General features: G+C 39.1%; 1 protein-coding gene across 1 annotated transcript in view; it reads right to left on the bottom strand.

The window, feature by feature from the left end:
• Positions 1-7334: 7334 nt before the first annotated feature.
• Positions 7335-22376, bottom strand: part of RAB38 (RAB38, member RAS oncogene family) — a 32141-nt gene continuing 17099 nt past the window's right edge. The window contains exon 4 of the mRNA XM_085304370.1: positions 7335-11750. Coding sequence (XP_085160496.1) covers positions 11598-11750 — 153 coding nt within the window. The 3' untranslated portion in view covers positions 7335-11597. The remainder of the gene's footprint in view (positions 11751-22376) is intronic.

Below are 22376 nucleotides of genomic sequence, written 5' to 3'. Positions count from 1 at the left end.
GTTTTATTTCTWAAAGAGTCTCATGACTCTGAAACCAACATGTCATTATTTGGGAATGGTTTTCCTCGTGACTTTTGAATACTTGCATTGTTAACGTCATATTTCCTGTATCTTYCTTTTTCAATGGTAACACACCCACAAACAGCCCAGTGAGATAGTGRAGTCCCGTAGTTCTAGATTTCAGCCTGCTTTACTTAGTTTCTCCATTGTAGATACACTTCTGTGTATCTGTTCCATGGGCATCAAATGTATACAAATCTGGGATCTATTCTAAATCCCTGTGATTTTTGGTGCCATCTGCAATTCTAATTTCCCCTTTTATAAATATCCATATGTCTACAGTAATTTGRTATGCATTGTAGTGCTTACTGTAAGAGCTACAATTCTTTTTTGTTTCCCTTGTGATTTTACAATATTACTTTCTATTTAAATTGAAGTATTTTTTATCATGTTATATTCTGCTTTCCCTTTTCTTTTCTTCAATCATCTCAAAACACAGCTCCACCATGTTCTTGTTGACAGTCCTGTTTGACGTATATTTTTATTCTAATTTCAATTGTTTACTTAATGAAAATATCCTGTAATGAATCTCCATTGTAAGATTATCTCTTATATCTTCTGTAACACTTGAAAGGCATTTTGCAATGAATTTGTCCCTATTCACATTTTCTAATTTACATTTTTAATTTTTTCCACTCAATTTGTTAGGTGGTAAATCACATCAAATATATTCTTATTGTTATTAGAACAGTAGACCAATGTGTAACCAGTTGGATCTATAGCTTCTGTAGCTCTTAAATCAAACATGGCTTTACCCAAATGCACATGAAATCATTTCTTTTCTATACACAAAAAGTTTACCTATAATGCCTAAACACACAGYAACAATATATAAAAATGAGAAAAGAAAGCTATTGTAAAACCACAGAGGAAATTTTACAAATTTTATAGAACCTGGATCCRTAAATCTTAGGCTTGTTTTTCAGCTGTGCTTCCACAACAGTCCCCAGATGACCAGGACATCATCTCTGTGAGCTGAGGTATAAWGTTCATAAAGGCTGTGATGAAGATCTTTCACTCAGCATCAAGTAGTTCAGAATTTATTAAGCAAAAAGAAACCTGTGACCATGTGGCTTTATATCATGCTAGTTATGGCATCCAGTCATGGATGGGAGAGAAATGAGTAGTTCTGGTCTTTCTTTCACTTAAAAAAAAAAAAAAAAAAAAAGAAAAAAAAAAAAAAGAGAGAGAGAGAGAGAGAAAGAAAGGAAAAAAAGAAAGAAAGAGAAAAAGTATTAAAATGCGTGAAAGAATGTGGAGCAGGAACAGCAATTCAAGCCTTTGGACATTTTCCAAGTGAGCACTTTCCCTGCCAGTCTAGCTAACCTTTTGACTAATTCAGTCTAACTCTTGGCCCCAAAATAGTTATTCTAGGCAGGTGACATTTCCACTGCTTGCTGCACCTCAGGGTGTTATGTCGGGTGACAYGAGATATAGATTTGAACACTGTGGCAGTGGCAATAAGGCTTTGAAGTTGGTGTTTAAAAATTAATAATCAGGGGTGTGTGGTGGAGGACTACCGAGAACTAACTGYGTACTAAGTTGCTCAGACTTGTCACAACAGAAGCATTTGTGAGCATGCCAAGGAGCAGAACTGGAACACCTGGAGATCTATGGCTACCAGGAWCTGAGGCAGTGCAAAGCTGGACATCTCTAACAGCTAGCAGCTCTGCCGGTGATTTGAAGACCACAGTTTTGGATTTCAAACCGAGTCTCCCACTGGGTGCTTACATCCTCTTTCAGAACCWGCTTTTTGTCCTTTTAATTAGTTCAATCAGCAGTGGGCAAGACTGTATCTAACCTTGTATGGGCCCATGTAAACAAACCACAGATGGGCCTCCACAGAAGCTGTGAAMCATTGAATTTTGTGACATGTCTAACTCATTCCTGTGCCCTGGCTTTCTTGGGAGACAGGAGTGATAACATCTTCAATTACATGTTTGAGTGRAGGTTAAGCGAGGCACCAATCCTTGTCCCCACATGGCAGGAACCCTAAGTACTGCTGGGTATGGGTCTCTCCTGAAAGAGAGGAGGAGGTGAGCTGCAAGGCGGAGGATTTGCAGTAAGAGCCTGCACCTCCTGAGCTCTAACCACCAGTCATGGTGTTTCTATACTCTGTCATCCCACATCAGACTGCAGCTTAGGGTGGAAAGCTGGAGGGTGGTTCAGGCTAATGACGCATTTGAGCTTATTGAGATGGAAATCCTACAATGATGAGTGATTTATAYATAGCTGGATGAGCAAACCCTGCAGGGACAGGCATATAAGAAATGGATAGATAGAGAGGTAGAGCTAGTATGCATGATAAATATTCATATAGCTTTATTACGCTAACCATAGAGCTAATGAAATATTTCTAGTTGCTGTTGATATCTTTTTGAATAGTGAGACTATAAGCCCTTAGGACAAGAGCTTTGCTCTGTTAGTCTATTAACTGCATCTGCATAGAGGTGGGCACAGGAGAATGAGGAAGTTCTGGGCCTGGAATATCATGGAGATATTTACCGTAGTATCAGATTCTTGATACCAAAAGCTATGATAACTATGTAGGGATAGARTTGTGCCCCTATCCGCCCAGCTTCCTAGAATTTTCATTAATCTCGCTTTTCTAGACAGCCAACTCAGCAGTCTCCCTGTGGGCTCTCTCCTGCATTAACTACTTAGCTAACTGCACTACCTGCATTGAKAGCCATTGGGGTAGCAGTCCCTAGAGATTGACCTCTCCTCCCTCCTCCCAGCCAAGCTCCTTTCAGAATTTCATCAGCAAGAGGAGCTGATGTGAAGTTACTCCTTTTTCCACTCCCCAGTGCCTGTCCTGATGGTGTTATTGCCTGTCCCCATTTTGTCTCCTATCCAAGACCAGCAGTTTTCCAGAATGCATCTATTATGGAGGGCTGGACCTTGACCAGCCTTTGGGGCTGGTGACATTTTGTTGTGTACCTTTGACCATCTTCTCTTTCAGTCTACTGACAGTTAAACTCAGGGCACAACCCAGACCCAGGGAACGCTGCTGTGGAAAAACAAACAGAGGCGTATAAGAAAACACTGCAGATCACTTTCAGCGTTGAACAGTTGCCCAGAAGCATTGGTGCAAAATCAAAAAATTTATCAGATTCTGAAGGCATCTATTAGTGTGTGCACATAAAAAAACATATAATGCAACAATTTACATGTATGTGAATATATACCCAAAAGACAGTGTGATATTGCTGTTTATTTAGTAGACATTTAAACCCCCAACATGTGGCAAACTTTTTCTTTTACTGACTTACTGTGTCTTTTTCCTACCTGATTTTTGTCCCCCTCACCCTTCCTAGATTTCCCCCAGCTCTTCCTTTTTTCTATGTGTTAGTTGTTTCTGACAGAATCATGGAAATCAGGTCAGAAATGACCTTAGAAGGTCATCTAGTCTAGCCTTCTTTACCTATTCTCATTGACTTTCTCTGTTTCACTTCAGAGTCTTTTAATTACTACTCAAACATATCCTCAACTCTGGTGTCTTTTGGGAGTCTGTGTTACCCCTAAGCTCCTGCCTCTCACTCATGGGGTCCCATCTCCTGTCCTGCTCGCTCACATCCTATCCTTAATGGTGTCTGTACAGAGGAAGGCAGCTGAAGRATCTTCTCGCACTGCCTGAAGCATCAGTACCAGCATGGAGCTTTCTGGCACTAAGGAGAATGCTTGAAAAGTGAATCCAGAGGCCTTGGGCCTTGGGCTTTTTAAGAGGTCGGTTGTCTTAATAATGGCAAAGCAATGCTTATGGAACTGATGAAATCATATRAAAAACATCAGAGTTCGACCTGGGAAGTACAGATTTAGAGTGTTTGAATACTGAATATTGAGTGATATATTTAATTCTTTTGCCTGAGAAAGAGTTGTCTGGCCAAGGACGGAATTATACAGCACATCCTGCTAAATCTTGGCACAGGTGCTGCACTCCTGGGAGTCTCTCCAAGTAGCRGCATACACCTGGAGATGATGTCCCTCACCATTACCCTGACAGAAGGCTCACTGCAGAGTCTGACCTCAGATTCAAACCCACTTTGCATGCCAGGCGGTGAGGACTGACAGGCCGGGTGACTCCTGCGTGCACACGCATTCCCTAACCACATCAGCAGCAGCCGTCAGTGGAGCAGGCTGACAAAACAATTTCTTTTGACCTGTTAATTTCTCTCTTCCTTTAAGCRTTTACTTTGATTTGCTTTTCATTTAAATTCCCCTTTCATTCCAAACACAGCTGATTCTGTTTACTTCGTTTGTCTAAATAGCCTGATACAGTGTCACAGCCTCCAAAGGCACCTTGATCAGTTGTCTCGTTTAAAAGTCACTTAGACTAAACTGCATTCGTCTCGCCTCCAGATGACCTTTCCGCAGATAGAGAGCACACTGTATTATATTTCGCTTTTGCAGACTGGTTGAAGAACTATGGATCTTTGATGCCCTATTTTATTAAGATGCAGATTCTCACATGGTAATGAAAAGGTCTGTCACATTATTCATCCAGACTATTTTTACAGTCCAGGCCTTAGAATTTCATCTGCTTATCCTGCGGATTACCCCTCATAGCTTATGGGTTATAAGCATTCTGCTTGTGTAACGTCCAAACAGCACGGGAAGATCTCATTTATTAACTCCTCTTTCCATTGCAGTGCTTGACTGCCAGAAGATATCTTTCTCCTTACTGATTTTACCAACTCAGGCTACCTTTTAGAAAGAGAAATCTATTAATCTTAGCTAAAGAAATCAGAARTTTATGCTTTATAAAAGCTTGTGTTTTATAATATAATGGACAAATAAGTTAACACCAAGTTTATTTAGTGGGAAAAATTGTAGCTTGTAACTTATATTCCTTTTTCAATTAGTAGATATGACTAAAGCAAAGAGGTTGCTAAACCATATTTTCTCTCCAAAGCACAACACAATGGCAGGCAGGGTTTATTCCCTATTTCATACATTAGATATGAAAAAAAAAATGCAGCTCCACTTTGTGTCTCCATTATAAAGGGCTCTAAAATGCAAAGAGGTACACAGACTGAATAGCAGTGTAGTTGCTGTTGTGTGCTGACCCCCCCTACTGCTTAATAAACACATAATCAAGAGCAAATAGGGAAATAAAGTTCTCTTTACCAATCAGTTTGCAGTTCAGAGAGCTTCTCTGGGTTTCACAAYATATTCTACAACTGGCCTCTCAGAGATTTACTTCCATTTTGAGAAACTTCCATTTACTTTGAGAAACTCCTCTTTTTAGCTTCTTCTAGGTTTCTAACTTAGTTTATTCAAATGCCAGCTACTCTCAGACAAGGTATTAGCAGACTTTGCTTCCAGGCTACCTTGTAGACAGTTTAAAGAACCTTTTCATCAGCCGTGCATTGCAGTGAGATTGACTGTCACCGGTGATCAGAAATGCTAATATAGGATGACAAAAGGCCCTTGGAGGTATGATCTGGATGCAAGGTGCATAAACACACTGCAGCATGAGCCTCAGTGCTAAAGACTCTGGTAAAAACTCCTAATTGAAGGACTGAGAGAAGGAGATGAGATAGCACCAAAGGAGAGAGAGAATTCCTGAAAGAAACTAAAATGTTTCAGTGAATTAACCAATAGAGAAGCAAATTTTGAGGCATGCAAGGTCAAAACATAACTCTCTTGTGCCCATAGACCTTTCAATGATTAAATCGTAACACTAGGCCAGATTTTCACTAAGAGATTTCTGCATCTTGCTCAAGAATTGGCCAGRCATCTTTTTGTTGCCAGTGAGTGCTAGTGAGTCCTAGCTAGGTTGCAGATGCTTTTGTCCACCCTGAATACAGTTCTATTCCTTTCCTCCACATCCATTATGTTCGTCTCCTTTGTAGGACTTGATATGGGGCTGAACCGTGTTTGCAAGAAGAACATTTTGCAATGGTCCCTTTCTTGCATGCTTTGTGAAAGCCAAAGGCATGGATTCACAAAATCAGAAGATATATGGATAGATTAGCATGTGAGTTAGGTACCCAAATGACCTTTTTGATGCTTGAGAAAATACTTAGGCACCACTGACATTTAAACCTTTAACAAAGTTGCCATTTCTAAAGGAAAGTGTGGCTTGTCTTTTAAGACTATTTAAGCTCTGTAGATGCTTGGTGCAAACATTGCAGTTTTTTGTAGCTGCAGAATTCAGCTACTAAGGCTTAACTTGAAGCTCATCTCCTGGAAGAAACCAGGCAAATATCAGACTAGAACAACTTCCTCCTGCTATTGACAGGTGGAGAAGTCTAYTGGACATGTTCATTAGCTTTGCTTCCACTCTGGGGAGTAGCATGCTGTGGCTTTGCTCAGCTTAATATCTTATTTTTGTAAACTATTATTATTGCATTTGAAACATAAAACATGGAGATGCCAGTCTTAATTCGGCAGCTGAGGCACTGCAACTGTAAAGGAGATGGTTTTCAGGAAATGAGCATTCCCAAATTGTTCACTCCAAGATATTTCCTCATTATAAGCTGATTGTTCAGTATAGCTGCAACAGTATCAGGAAATGCTGAGGATTTTATTGTGAGTCTTGCAGCTCACCCAACCATTCCTCCAGAAAATCTCAGTTTTTGTTGCCAAAAAACACAATGTCAATTTTCTTGTGGTTGCAGAAAAGCTGAAAAAAAGTAAAATAAACACTAAGCTCGCACTGCAAGTAATTACCTCCTTTTGAAAAAATGTTTTGATCTGTAAGACAATCTAATAATTTTACAAACAAGAAGGGAATCACAAAAGGTCAAGTACATAACAGTGCTGCAAATACCAGTTTGCCCTGGCAGCTGAAGATGAATGTTGAATGCAGTTCCTAGATCCTGGACGTGCAGCTGCCTAGTTTGCAAGTGTGGCCCATTTATTACCTGGCCAGAGCTCCAGGAGTTGAGCATGTGGTTAATAATGAGCCCCAAATTGATGATTCATCTATCTGTGAGCCAAAAAAAAAAAATCAAACTTTTGTCTGTAAAATCAAACTTTGAACTGAGGTTCTTTCAAGAGCTGAAGCCTTAAACTGCATCTGGAATTATATACCAAATAGAAATGAGGAAGGGAGAAAAGATGGAAAGTTTCTCTCTCAGATCTGTAACCCTTTAATCCATGTCAGACACTGATCTTGAGGATTTAAGAGGGAGGTTGTATACAATGTCAATGGTCTAAATGAAGCTATTCTAAAAAACATAAACAAAACCAAAAAATATTGGCTACCTATGAGGATAGCTACTTCTATGCACTTACTTTGGTTAATTAATTTTTTAAAAACACACATATTTTATGTTTCATCAGAAAGATCTTTTTATTACTACAGAACATTTGGTCACTTGCATAAATACTGGTGCAGTATTTTCTTTGACTGTTTACCGGTAATTGACATAAAATTGCATTTCTCACATGTATTTATCAATCAATTTCACTTCATCCGGCTTCACAAGCTGCTTTAAGAAGTAAAAATAAAACTGCTGTTTAAACATGCCCTTTCTCCCTCTCTCCCCCCTTTAAATGGTCAGGCAGGTTAAAACAGAAGGAAAAAAAAGGATTCCGAAAACAAAATATTGATGTCCAACAAGCCAGGTTTCATAGACAAGGTACTGTTGGGRACTAGCTGATTCCTGAATAGAAAAGGTCAATGAAATTTATAAACCAAAATCTATTGTATAAGAAGAACAGAGTCCAAATGGCTTTCCGCTGAAATCTCAAGCTGATCAAATAAAWTATGACCTTTCTGGCATAATAGAGCAGAATTTACCTTTCATTCCAACAGTTTTCCTGTCTGAAAAGGGAAGTCAATAATATTCACATGCTTTCCAAGGAGCTTAAGACTATCAAATTTTGTTTGTTTGGGACATCAGAGATGAAAAGTAAAACAGACGTCCCTGTCACGGCTGGTGGCGTGGCTGAGTTGGTAAAGGGAGCCTTGGAGCGGAGATGTTCAGACACCGTTCGCTGAGTGTTTAGAACTGGTCCCTCGCTGCCTGGCGCCTCATGTGTGCGTCAGCCGGTGGCCCGGGGTGCTGGGACGCCGCAGAGAGGATTTTGTGGAGGGCTGGGGTGATGAAGAATTCTAAATGCACCTTGCGGTATCTTTCCCAACAAGGAAGGCCATAGAGACTCGTGCCTTGTATTATACATTTTAAGCAGAAGAGGGAAATGTTTCAGGTCAAAATGGCTCTGCAGTGAAAGCACCTGGCCCCTAATGACCACCAAAGGTAGTATGGAATGTAACCATGAAATATAAGGAAATCCAACTTATTAGGGACTGATACAGTGTAATTAAATTTTACATTTGTTCCTGAAAGGGTTTCAGCACAAAGTGTGCTCATTAATTTTAAATTAAAGCTTCATTCTGGACTGCCTATGACAATCCCTTCATGAAGACGCTCTGTTTACTGGATACACAAGTGGCTTTCACACATTTATTGTATTATAGCAAGATACTTGACAGATTCTTATCACTTCAGTACAAATAAATTTGAACATTTGGAATTGTGCAACCTTCCACCAAAGCCTAATTCTCAGTGATACTCTTCTAATTCTTATGGTGTGAATATGTTTGATTTCAGATGTTTACACCTCRTACAATCCTTAGTCTTCTAGACTGCCCTATCTGCCATCTGGTGGAAAATCAGGCTCAACATCTTTACTGTAGTGAAAGAAGACCCAACAGAAATACGGAGAACAGATGATGACTTTGTATTTTAAAGGAAGTTTTACAACACATTGAAGAAAAAACCCTAAGTGTCCTTGAAGAGTTTTATTTATGTTTCTTTTTAATTATTGTTATCCCAAGACTTTGGCCATAGTTCTTGTAGAGACATTTGTGAGTAGAAGTTATCAGTATGTTTAATGAATGTTGACTGGAAACCATCAAAGACAAATGATCTGAAGATAACTAAAACTCATGAATATCTGCTATATTTGGTGCAAGTTGAGTGCATACTAATTTTTGGAAGAAACGACAACTTCCTCTGCTCTACCTGAAGCATCCAGTTTTATAAAGCATGGTTTAAGATTCAGCTCATGAAACTTAGCCCTTTAAAARACATCTAAATGTCTATATTCTCTTGATCCCCACAATGCTGGCTCAAAGTATAAATTAAGTGTTGCCCTTGATAAAGCATCCATACCACTTGACTTAAATAATGCTTTAAATTTGAAATAGCTGACCTGGCACTAGGTCTGCACTGAAGCTTTGCTGCTGAGATTATTAAACTAGTAGCATGACATCAGTGCAGCCCCAGTTTATGTTTGTAACTCATCTGCAGCTAATCTAATAAGCCTACACAGTCACACATCGCTTTTTAACCTGAACTAAGTCAACTGAGGTGGAATAACTGAAGCTAATTGTTGCAGCACAGACAAGCCTTGGATAGATCTAAAATATTAAGGCACTACAGCACCGTGTATTCATGCTAGAGGGCACTCATATTTCATTCTGAACAGTAATAGAGCTTGGCATTTGTATAACATGTATCTTCAAACCACCGTGCCAATAGTAACTTTCAAGGAGTCCTGTGAGGTAGGTGTGTACATCAATCCCTATTTAACAGATGAGGAAACTGAGGCAGAAAGGTTAAATTATTTGACCGATATGACAGCAGGAGCCTGTGTTAGAGGATGACGCTGCAATCAAGACAACTTGAAAATTTCTCTCCCTGAAAAAAGCCATCTTATATATACGCGCTCGCGTGCGCCCGCATGTGTGTGTGTGTGTACATATATATGTATATATGCATCCATCTCTGTGTGAGTATGGCTTAATTCTTGATCTGCTTTTTTATTTTTAAAAGCACAACTCTTGCTTTCTTTCTCTCTCTAAAATTCTGTGACAAAAGCATATTTACAGTTTAAGGCTTTAGACAGAGCATATAACAGACTATATCTCTGCCTCTGGTTCTTTGTAGTGGATATATATTAATAGATGATTTAGTAATAGACTAAACTTGACGCGTGAACTCCATAGGTCTCAAAGGATAAGGCCACCCTATTTTGTTTTGTTTTGTTTTTCCTAGCCAGTGCCTATTTACTAGCCTTTGAGAGCTTTACCCTTTCATTTCCAACTAAGATCCAGTGGAAAATTGCAGTGACATCTGCAAGTCCTGTTCTGCCCCCTTGCCTCTGCCAGATTACACATCTCTAAAGACAGAAACCCAAGACAGTTCCTAACACTGCAAGTTCACGGCTTACGAAGGAAAAGGCTGGGAACAAGAAAATGGAAGTGATTGGTCTATAGTCCTATAGCAGGAGACAGGCAAAGSTTGTCTTGCAGGGACTTGCAGCCACATGCCAACACTTCTTGTCTAGACAGACTTGTTGGAATGACTTCACCAACCTTCATATTTTGTGAAATGCTGAAAACCACCATTGCATTTCCACAGTATAGATCAACAAATTCTGCAAATATATTCCAGGAGCGTTTCTTCCGAAGACTGTTTGATTTTGCTTTCTATGATGATTCATGCAATTGTATTTTTTAGAAGAATGTTTTCAGAAAGCAAAGACAGCCATACCCTGGTATTTGACAAGCATGCATTCCTGCAAACCTCAACAGTTAGCATTATGATGGATAGTGAAGCCATTTTTCCCATGAGAATCAATGTTTTGAGACAGATGCATTCAGGAATTTATGGAATACCCATAGTTTAGAAATGCAGGGACAGTATATGTGGCAAGCAGGGTGCAAAGGCTGAAACAAACTCACTAAGATTTGGAGGAGATATTGACTTACAGGAACAGATAACCTTTTTGAAAGCTCTCAGCTGCTTCACCTGTGAGACTGAACTCCTCTTTCCCTGTTTTTCCACCCCTCACCCTTGATTGATGTAGCTGATCTTGCTTCATCTGAAGACAATGATGACAACAGTAAGAATATGACTCTTCAGAAAGAAGCAGCAAAACACACTAAGATCTACATCAGGGTTCGGCTCACAGGTTGGGATCTTCTGGAACGCTGAACAATGTGAAAGGTCACTCTGTGCTGAACTCCACCACTTCCTCCACAAGGCTGAACCCATAAGGTAAACGTTTCACAGTGACCATTCTTGCTGCCTCTTTCTGAACAGGTATATTTTTATCATCATCATCATCTTCCTTATTTGAAACCAGATCATTCAATCATGAAGGGTAAAAAGACAATGCAATGATGATGGTTGCCAGATCTGGGCACAGAAGGGTTGGAGGAGTGACGGATAAGTGGTATATTGCTTCAGTCACACTGTAAATGAGAACTTTCACACATCACATCATTGCAAAGATGATACAGGTTTGGATATTACTGGTGGCAATGCTACACAGTCAGGAAGCCCAGTCCTCACCCTGTGTTTGTCTGATCGGCAGCCAAATACAATTTTGAATGATTTCTACCAATGAATAGCTCACAATAAATTTTAGCTGTCCAAAATTATCAAAAAAAAAACCATCATAATTTTTAGAAAAATGCAATGTGCTTATGGACAATCTGGGCGGACTGGATACGTTGGATAAAGCATACACTGTGAATCATATTTGTTCAACTCTTGTAATGGTCTGGAAGTCTCTTAGGATTTAAAACAAGCCGAACAGCTGACAATCTTGGAGGAATTCAAGTGTGGTTTTATAATATCTGGTTCAATAGACTGAACTGGATCACTCTCACTAGCAATTATGTGTTTCACCAAACATCTGGAAGCTTCGTTGATGTTTATATTTTCCTGCAAGTGAAAGAGAAAGAGAGGTTGATTAGTCAATATTAATTATACCATGCTCTATATTTCCTGTGTGTAATTAAACTTTTCTCTGGGCAACATCAGAAGTTTACTTTCCTTAAAATCAGCTTTTAAAAACTGACTGTACTAAATAACGTTTACTGTAGATTTTAAATTAGTTAGGTTTTATTCATACTATGACTCATATCTCTTTTAAATTATACACAGAACTCTCTTTAAATTACCCCAAAGCCTCGGTTATTTGATTGCTTCAATAAGCTAAACAAACAAATGCCAGAGAGATGTTAAAGACAAATGCCCGAAGTTAAGCTCCAAAATCCATATTTCAATGCATGAATAACGGTTATTTTGATTTTCAAATTATTAAGAACCTAGTAGTGATTACAGCCATCAATAGCACTTATTTTTTAAAGCCTTTTCTACCGTTTTCATGCAGGTTTTGCTGTACAATGCTCACAGCGAAACCTGTGATGAACAGCTTCACTGAACAAATAATACAATTTCAAGTTATTCACACAACAAAACAAACAAAAAAAGAATGTAGCCTTTATATKCAGCTTTTATTTTTGTTGAGGCAGAGTTATCTCCAATGTACTGTTCCAGTAGAAATACATCACCATTGGTTTAATTCTCTAGACACAATCCCCACTCTAGGGGTTCAGAACCAAAGGAAAAGCACYTCTTTTCATACATGTACCTTATTTCAATAGCATTTTACTCTTCCTCTGTCTGTGGAATAACCAAAGCCAAAACAACCTGATCAGTAAGACATAGCACAACATATAAAATAAGTAGTAATATCGAGTGAGGATTTTTTTTTAGTGATGACCACCAATATGGCTGGAAGGAATAATCAGGAATTCTGGCATAAAAAACACTCTTCAATCCCAACTACTGGCATTGATCTCTTATTACATATGACAGGAGGTAGAAGTCTCACTGTGGCTTCACTCTCCTGGGAAATTTTGTACAGATATGTACATACTGCCCTTGCCTCGTGAAGGTGATGTGTTTATTTACATGCTAAGATTGACTTAGGTTTCCAAGCTGAGCCTGGGACCTGTTGCCCTGAGACCATACACACTCATGCACACAGAACCAGGCAGTCAACCCTCAGCAAGTGCTCAGGTTAGCTCAGGATCACTAACAAAATAATCTGTAAAGTGTAACATGAGAAACACCTTTTTCATATGTGCATGTTCAAAGAAGTCAGTTGAGACGCTTGAAATATGAAACTTGTCTGGAAAAAAAAAGAAAAAAAAGAAGATGAATGGAACCAGAGCATATCTATGTGTGTTTGAGTACAGGTGATACCACTAAATGAAAGAAGAAAAGCCAATGTAATGAGTTCTGTGAGGCTGATTTCTAATCTTGCAATCGATGGCAAARCTCCATTAATTCAACTGAGTGTTCCTTTGCACCACAGTAAAGGGCTGAAATCAAGGGAGCTAACAGAAATGTTAATGACAGCCAAGATTTCACAGGATTATGCAAACACACAAGCGAGCTTAAATACTTGAACTTTGACCTGTAAAGAATATTGGGTAGTAGTAAAAAAAAAAAAAAAAAAAAAAAAAAAAAAAAACAAAAAACTTTTTTCAATCCATTTATATACTAAACTCAAAAAACCCCCCAGCTCTGTACTAAGATGTCAAAGTGTTACTATATCACGTCATTCTCTGTGACCAGACAACCAAATTCCTCAAGCATGCAACAAGTCTTTTTTCAGAGCACTGTGAAATTTAATTAGAAAAAATGGCCAAGGAAAAATAGTCTCACAGCGCTGCTTAGAAAGCTAAAGACAAAGTGGGCTCATTTAATGCACAAATACACACAAATAAAAACCATTTGCATTGTGTTTTCTGTTATTAATGAAGTGATAAGCATTTCATTTACCCACTTGCTGCTGCTCTTCCTGGATGGCAGTATGCATTTCTGCAAAAATGTCTTAATGACTATACGAGATTGTACCCAAATCTGGTGATGTTCAGATATATTAACAGAAATCCTCTTTGCTACGTGCTTAGGATCAGTGTTTTCTAAGAGTGGGAAAGGGGCAATGAGACACAGCCCAAAAAAGCATAAAATGTGTRTAAGTGGACATTTTCTATCCTCACTAGCACTAGACAGAATTTCAGGTGCCAGAAATGAGCCTAAAAATTCAGGAAAAAAAATGCTCTTTTACATCACCCAAATTTTTCACCTGACCCAAAGCAAATTGGATCATTAAATCATCCACAGATCCTTGGGAAGAAAGCCTAATCTGAACATGCAAATATCATTTTGACAAAGGGTAAAAATATTTTAAAAATGTCAAAATTTTCATTTTTTTTCTCTTTTTCTGCACTGCTCTTTCTCCCTATAAAATGCTTTACCAAATATGACCTATATTCCTGTCTGCTTTGTTAACTGCATGCTGGATTGAGTTTACTATTGGCCTGATGGGCATTTGCCCAGACCAACTGAATATTTCAGGAATTTCTAATGTGCATCAGTGATGCTAAAATTCAGTTCTTTCCTCCATGCAAGGAAACGGGAACAAAAAGTCCCTCCATCGGTTGAATGCACTGGATCAGGGAGACTTCTCCTCCAGCTCTTGGCCCAGGGACTCCAGAGCATTTGTAGGACCTGCAGAGCTGTCTGAGCTGTGAGGATGCTTTCTGGCAGAGGACACGGGGAGCAGGAGAAGAAGGGTGACTGTGGCAGCTGGCGCAGCTCTTTTCAGCCTTCTCCCCGTCGTACGGCTAAGAACCGGTACACGGCACCAACGCCACACGTTAAATCACTCGCAGCGAGGAGCCTGTGCTTACACCCCCACTGCAACCCCTGCTGCTCCAGCTCAATGCCTTGACCGCTTCTTCACTGATCCCTTTCGTCATAACCCTAATCTTGTGGTGTCTGCTTCAGTGTCCCGGGTCTGTGGATCAGACTTTGCTATATTCTGGCTGCTTTGCTGGTCTGTCTAATGAAATATTGATTTCTGCACCTCTCCACCTACAGTGTGTTTTGCAAAGAAATCGATATTCTGCTAGGCAGCAAAGTAGCCGCAGACAGTAGAAGGTGATCTGCTATCCAAACACAGACACCCACAGACTTGGCAATTTTAGAGCGCAGGAAGTGCTGAAAGGCAACCTAGGGAAGGATAGATTGCAGGGAGACGTGAAAAGCCACCCAACAAACACAAAGAAACCAATAACGAGGAAGTAACGATGGACAGAGAGGAATAATCACACCTACCCTATTAGTTGTACTAAACTGTGGAAACAGCCCATATTGTGCTTAAGAACAAAATTCCCTGTATTTCAAAGAAACGATGAAAATACAGGTGAAATTATGTCTTTTTCTTGGTTTCTACACTGAAATGACATAACTATCAATCTCCCTTATAGCTGTTGCTGTACAGAGAACCACACAGGAGCTGCGATGCCAGGCGCAGTTCTGATTTCCGTGTGTGCACGTGTGTGTGTGTGTGTGTGTGTGTTTCTACCTCTTCCTTTTGTGTTCTAAACCAAATAGCCAAATATTTACTTCACTGTAAGGGGCCTACTCAGCCTCCATGGAGGAGCCATTTCTGAATGTCCTGCTGGGGTAACAGGTTCCTCCAATTCTTGAGGCAGCATCAGCAGCACCTGTGTTGCTGTAGCTTGTTTTCCGGACTCCTCTGAGGTTTCTTTTACCTTCACAATTTTGTAAAGACTGGGGAAGTTCTGCTATTACTCAGCACTGTATCTTTGATATGCTTATCTTCATAGCATCTTTCTGAGGCAGGGAAATGCTGCCCGGGCTATTTACCAAAAGTGGAAATTGCAGAGCCCTAAACAGCAGAAACTGCAAGAAACCTAGTACAGTGCATGGTGGCTAGCTGGGAAGTGAGAGATGGCCCAGACTGAGGTGCCCACATAATAAGGTGGAAATTCAGCACCTCTCAAGCCTGTGGGAGACTTTTAACTATAAGATCAAAAGGGAAAGGATCCAGCCCAAAATATGGTGCCTCTCTTGCTCCTCCCCATTTTTCTCTACTTGAYATCCTGACTTAGGAGTCTAGCTTTCAGGAAACCCTTTCCTGGGCATCCCTCTTTGCACTGCCCATGCACATGAGGTGTCTAATGTTTCTGTGACTTTAGTGTCTAAGTATCCCCAGCAGCTGAAAGAAATTGCCTCCATGCTCCGTACTGCAAGAGCTAAGTTGTGAATCCAGCCCTGTGTGATTTGACCTGAGTTAATCTGCAAATGTGTATCAGAACAAGGACCTGAACCCAACTCCTTCATCTCATCAAGAAGGAGTAAAAAAGTAGAAATCAACACATATATCTCCTTATTCTACTACTAAACAAAGCCAGATAGAGACAACTCTGAACAATCTTTGAAGACCAGAAAGGAACACTGAAAGGCACAAATGAAATTACATTTTGCTTTGTAGATAGATTTTCTTCCAAGGTACCTATTTAAAGGGCAGTTTTATGAAAAGAATATCAACTCTGTGTGTGGAGGCTTTACATGACTTTGATCCTGTTGCTATAGGAAGCAATGTCATAATCTTGTAATGCAATATTCAACTGAAGGGAAAATAAATACTTTACTAACTGTGTCAAAGCAGTAAAAAAGGACCATGACCTTCTTTTTATTCTGGATTGCTTTCCCCCTAAATTGTCTTTTCTTTTTTTTTTTTTTAACACAATTGTAGAACATTAACATTTAGGGAATTCCCTTTTACTGTATGAAATAAATCCCTTTAGACAAGACTAGCTCTTACTAGTATTAGCTGAAAGAAAAAAAGACCTTTGCTAGTTTTATGGGCCTACCTCACTGCCAAATGAAGCATTTTATTCTTTGCCACGCAGATATTTTAGATTTATCAGTCTGGTTGTTTCAAGTATAAAACTGTTCCTTCTCTACCCTCGGATAGTTTCTTTCTCTGACCATGAATCTGATGCTTTTGAATCTGAACTTGCAAGTTAGGGAGAAGAATGAAACGTATACAGGCATAGCTGCCCAGCAAAGACACTTRGCAAGGTCTAAACCCTTAGAGACATGAATCTTTGACTCTACCACTGGAGTTAAAGGAAAAAAAAAATCCATTAAGTAAATAGTAACAACACTTCCAGGCATTACCTGGGAACCTAGTGAGTATCACAGTTTCCACACTTTCTATAATGCATCAAAATCCAGGAGCCAGGATATGGCTTTCAAGACATTTTAAYCTGCACTCCCCTGGAGCAAGCACTCTAAAAGAATGACTACATGTGCAGCCTTAGCAAATCTCCCTTGGAAACCACTGACAGTAGAACAACATTAAGGTGTTGTGCAGTACTGCTGTAGTTAGACTTCTAGAAAGACATAGTGGTACAAGTTTAAAGACGTTCAGATTTGTGAACATGAAATGCATGGACATTGAACTGCTGTGACTACACTCCTGAGAACAAGTTGCTTGCTGTGACTGAATTCTTAGAGCTGGTTGGAAATTTTGTGACAGAAGACCTTTCCCTCAGAAGKAGGTGGCCCGCTGACACGGTTGTAGAATAACGCGCCTACGCGCACACTTGCTGCACACACTGCCTTGCATCCATGGGCTTCCAGGACCGACGGACCAGAGCAGCGCTTCCTTCTAACTCCCGAGCTCAGCCAAGGGCTTCATCAGATTTTAACTTTTCCTGTACCAAGCAACTTGATTATTTAGAAACAAAATTTGTGGATTTTCCTTTTGCAAGGAAACATCAAAACTTCCAGACTGATGTGGAGTGTCAAAAATGTTGGTATTTACAGTTTTTGGCCATTATTAAATAATGCTGTATTTTGTCAAGTGATCCAGAGAGCTGCAGGATGGGCCCAACATCTGTATCATGATCTAAAGCAACTCCTCTTCATTTAGCTATGAGAAACAAATTCTGCAGAAGATTCTGTGTAGAATGACTGCATAACTGAAAGGAAATCTTCTGCCTTAGGTGTCAGCTTCACTTCCTGGTCTATAGTAAAAAYTGATATATTTTCTAAGGCTTTGTGCAGTGAGATGGGTTAGACATTTTGAAGGATGAATTAAAAAGACAGGGTGGAGAGCCACACTTTGCTAACTGGACCTGGCAGTGTCAAATGGAAGGCTTTAGTTTCATTTGCCAAGTCAGCAGATTAGAYGTGATGTGTCAGCCCAATTCAAATACATGTCCAAATCTAGTTTGTCTTTATGGAAACAAAAAACACATATTCTGTTCCTCTGCAAACCTATCATACRCCTTGATTTTAACTTTCATATTACTTATGTAGTCAGAAGAATTTAGAGTTTAAATGTGGAACAGCAGAGCTTGATTCATATATCTTCATATATCTCAGAGTTCTCTGGTAAGACAAGCAAAATATTGTTACTCTTGCTTTACAGGAGAAGAGAAGATCAGAGGAAAAAGTGACTTTCTGAAGGTCACCTGGCAGATTAGTGGCAAAGAGGACTTCTGATTCCTAGTCCAGTGTTCGGGCATTACGACAYTGTATGGCCTGTCAGAGAAAGGAAGTATTAGTATCCACTTTTTCCAGAGGAGGAAAGTTTATATAACCTTCTTCAAGTCCATTTGGGATGTGCCCAAATAGCMCAAAAAGACTCCGTGCTCAGTCTCCAGGCCATAATGCGCAGCAGAAAAGGATTTATTTTGCTTAGTATAGATCAATAAGGATCTGAAAAGTGTGGCTAACAGCCATTCTGGGTAGCTTAGACAAAACCTAAATGCTTTTTCACCTATTTCTATTTTCTTGACAGAATATTATAGCAGGAAAAAGAGGAACTTAAATGTAATTGGAGAGCAACCTTKCTCAGTTGAATAGTATTTCTAAATAATTTCTAAAATAGGGATTTTCAAACATATGCAATTTTGACTGACTTGTCTGCATTGATATACAAGTTTTGTTTTCATTACAGAGTGATAATAAACTTGCAATTGCTGTTCTACTAATCCAAGCCTAAAGCTCACCTCTTTGAACCGGAAACGATAGTGAAGATATTTTAAAGACTTCAACAYGCGAGTGGAGTTCTTGGCTGCACTGGCCACACGTTGGATGATTAAATGTGTGATAGAAAGGAAAAACTTCCTTGCTTTAGAAAATACATCTTTCATAACAGCTCTGCTAATGCAATTCACTTAAGAATTTACTATTAAATGTTATTTCACAATGGTCTGGGAATGTGTATTTTACACCGCAATCTTTACGAGCAAACAGAATATGCATACCTAAAAGAGACTAGGCTCTTCACTAGAAATACGGCAATGCATATAACTTATGACCATCCTGCACTGAGCTGTTGCTCAGCAAGGCTCATCTGACATGACGAACTATCACAACAAATTCTTCTGTCTTCATAGGGAGCAGAAGATTGGAACAGACTGAATATTTCCTCTAGACTAAYGTAAGAATCAAAACTAGTATAAGAGAATGCATTAGGTGGCCCAAATGTTTTGTATTAAGGTTGTTAAGTTAAGAAAAACAGCACCAGGGAATGATACAAAGATGTCTTACGATGTAATCTGCCAGAGTTACAGACAAAAATTTCAACCCCCAGCAACCTGAAATATGGCAGATACACATATAGAATGCTACTTCCTGCAAGGAACCATAACTAAAAGATGTATTTTTATAAATAATCACCTTTGTTTTTCCAAAAGGCATAAATCATATTCAGTTTGCACTGAAGGCTATAACATTTCCAAGCACGTCTCCAGAAAACCTCTGGAGATCTAATTATAACAGGATTCCACAAAAAAAGAGTTATTATTTATTTGAACTGCTAAAACTGCTAGCTGCAATGTGATGACTTCTCTGCCAGTGTTATTCCACTTCAGAAAAGAGTTTCTATTCTCTATAGCAAACATAGCTATGTTTTTATTTCCCTAGACCTGCGTTTAATTATTTAATATGCCCTAGGCTAAAACAATACTGGATACATGTCTCATCCAATATTTTAAAATAACAATAATCACAACTTTTGTTTAGAAAAAAAGCGTAGGTTTTAGTTCAGAACTTAGACCAAGGGGGAAACCTATCCTGATATAATTTGTCTTAAATATTGTGTGTGTCTACTCTTCTTAGTGGAATTACTCTGCTTTGCATCATTTTGAACTCAGGACCCTACAGTTCCAGATTGCAACCAGGTGAAGGGAGTGTATGTAAACATTTCAGTATATCAGACCTTAGCCTGTAGTCTACTGCTTCACAGAATAGATTGATAACAGTTGTGTGTCCTCAGCTCTTACTGCTCACTTCGAAATGGCTCTTCAATGAAAATTTTGTCACAGCTCAGAGCCTTTCTGTTCCTGCCGGATTGCGCTGATATTCTGAGGACTGCTTGGCTAGCAGATATTTCTGAGTTCGATAAAGTAAGAAGCATTGAAATATTTCCTCTGCTTAAAATACTTCAAAGCCATAATTCTATGTGTTTTAGAAAAAAATTAGACTAAATTTTCCTCTGTTAATGACATTTTTAACTTTAATCGTCCTTTACACTACCATAGTTCTTCCCAAGACTGGCTACCCTATACCATCATGGTAACATATCTCTGCCATGTATGAAGTTGTTTGCAAATTCATCCTCTACTATGATGACTTTAGATGGCAAATGGCATGATAAATGTGGTTGTTCTTTTTGCGAGGTGGACAGATGCTCGCTGGGAGCTCATTCATYGTTTGGTTTCCTTTCTCATACGCTAACCAGCCATGAGCAGCTGCAYGACTGCTAATCTGAACCACCAACACAGAATAGCGAAACTCTTGCATTAAATAATGGTTCTCCCTGTTCCTCTCAATCTCTTCGTCTTTTAGATACAAATGTTTTAAAACAATCTCCTATTCATTTCTGTTCATGTGATTTTTGTGGTGATTTTATCCTCTGGCCTTAGTTTTCAGTGAACTGGTCCTTGTCTCCCAGAAATACAAACTCATGTACATGTCAGAAATGAAGAAAAATAATTCYGCAGGAAACTGCCATATGCTATTTCATATATCTCTGGTGAGCTASATCCTAAATACCAGCAACTGGATATTTCCTGTTATTGAGGCCTGAAAAGGCAGTTGGACACGTAGTAGGATAATCATAAGTGCCAAACATGTAATTCTTATAGAAATTATTGTAGTTTGTCCTGTAATAATTCCATAATTCCCCACATCTTCCARTGGCAGATGCYATTCCAAATGTTTTACTCTCTTTGSGTTTTCTTTTTTTCTGGAACAACTAGCTTTCAGTCATAATTATCATGAAGAAGCTGATCTAAGAAATCTTGGCCTCTTTCTTAAACCAGAATTAGACAACGCTCATAGTAAAAGTYTGGCTACCCCAGAGAGAAACACTGAACTGTAGTGGCATCAAATAGCATAAATTAGCAGAGAACCACAGACATGAATTCAAACCATGTCCTGCAAGTGCTGAAATACAAAGGACACAATTCGTAGGGCATGAAAATTAATGCACTGAGCTAGACCAAAACAATGCCCTAAAAATGGCATTTTGAAGAAGCAGGGACTAGTTTTGAGACACATCCCATAGGAAGGCAAAGGCACTGACCACAAAGACATCTCAGCTCACAGCTCATATGATGCTTGAGGCAGTCGAGACACATTAGACATGCTGGTTAATCACGTACTGTTACTCGTTGATTTGAGATTTCTGCTGACTGCAAGASGGACTTATTTTAAATATTAATGCTTTAAAAAGGAGTCAAGATGAGAAGAGTAAAATGCATGTATGCTCTCCAAAGATTCTTAAGTAACTTTCATAAATTGCCTAAAAGAAATGAAACAATAGAACATAGCATTTTGACTTTCAACCTACTCACAAATTAGGACACAAATTTAGAAAAAGACTCATGATGCTTAGAGCCAACTTGTTTACATTAAAAATATCCAGCTGTTCCTTGAGCTGTTAATGATGATATCAGATGTCATAATCACATAATATAAAAAAATAGATGTCACTATGCCACTGAGATGTCATATTCAAATCSGTATTTCATATGCAGTCAAGATCCTGCCAAAAGGCAGTGTAATGACAGGCATGAAATAATTAACACTGTAGAAATTTAGGTTCCAGCAACATGGGAGCAAATACCTTTGTTACTGATGGGAATCAAGGACATGACATTTACTTTGGTTTTATGTAATGCTCTAGAAGAAATCAAAGTCCCATTGTGGCTGGAACTGTGCAAATACAATAAGGATATGAATCATACGATCTAATTTTAGACAGTTCTAAAGTGAGTTAGTATTAGGATCCCTTGGTAGTCAATGGAGAGCTGATATTCTTTTTAGCGATTCACCTGATGTTTCTAATTCAGGATGACATAAAAGTGAATATTTCTCTCCACTGACTCCAAAGGGAGTCTATGTAATTACATCACCGATCTCTAGGACTCTTACTCAGCGAGTCCATCCCTTCAGAGCCAAACAGAGCCAAATAGGGATTCAGGCACTGAGACCCTGTCCCTGTCCCAGTCCCTGAGTCTGACAGTTTAGATGGAATTTAGGTAGAGAGTCAATGGAATAGTCCAAAAACCTCTATCTAACTTCAAGAGAGCCCAAATACCGCTCTCCCTAAATTCTCCTGTGAGAACTATGAGCCAAATATACCAATTTGAGGCAGAC

This window comes from Rhea americana, unplaced genomic scaffold, assembly GCF_003343005.1.
Source record: "Rhea americana isolate MKP2758 unplaced genomic scaffold, rheAme1 scaffold_208, whole genome shotgun sequence".
NCBI lineage: Eukaryota > Metazoa > Chordata > Aves > Rheiformes > Rheidae > Rhea > Rhea americana.
Note: the sequence above shows the minus strand (reverse complement) of the source record. Positions and strands in the feature narration are given on the sequence as shown.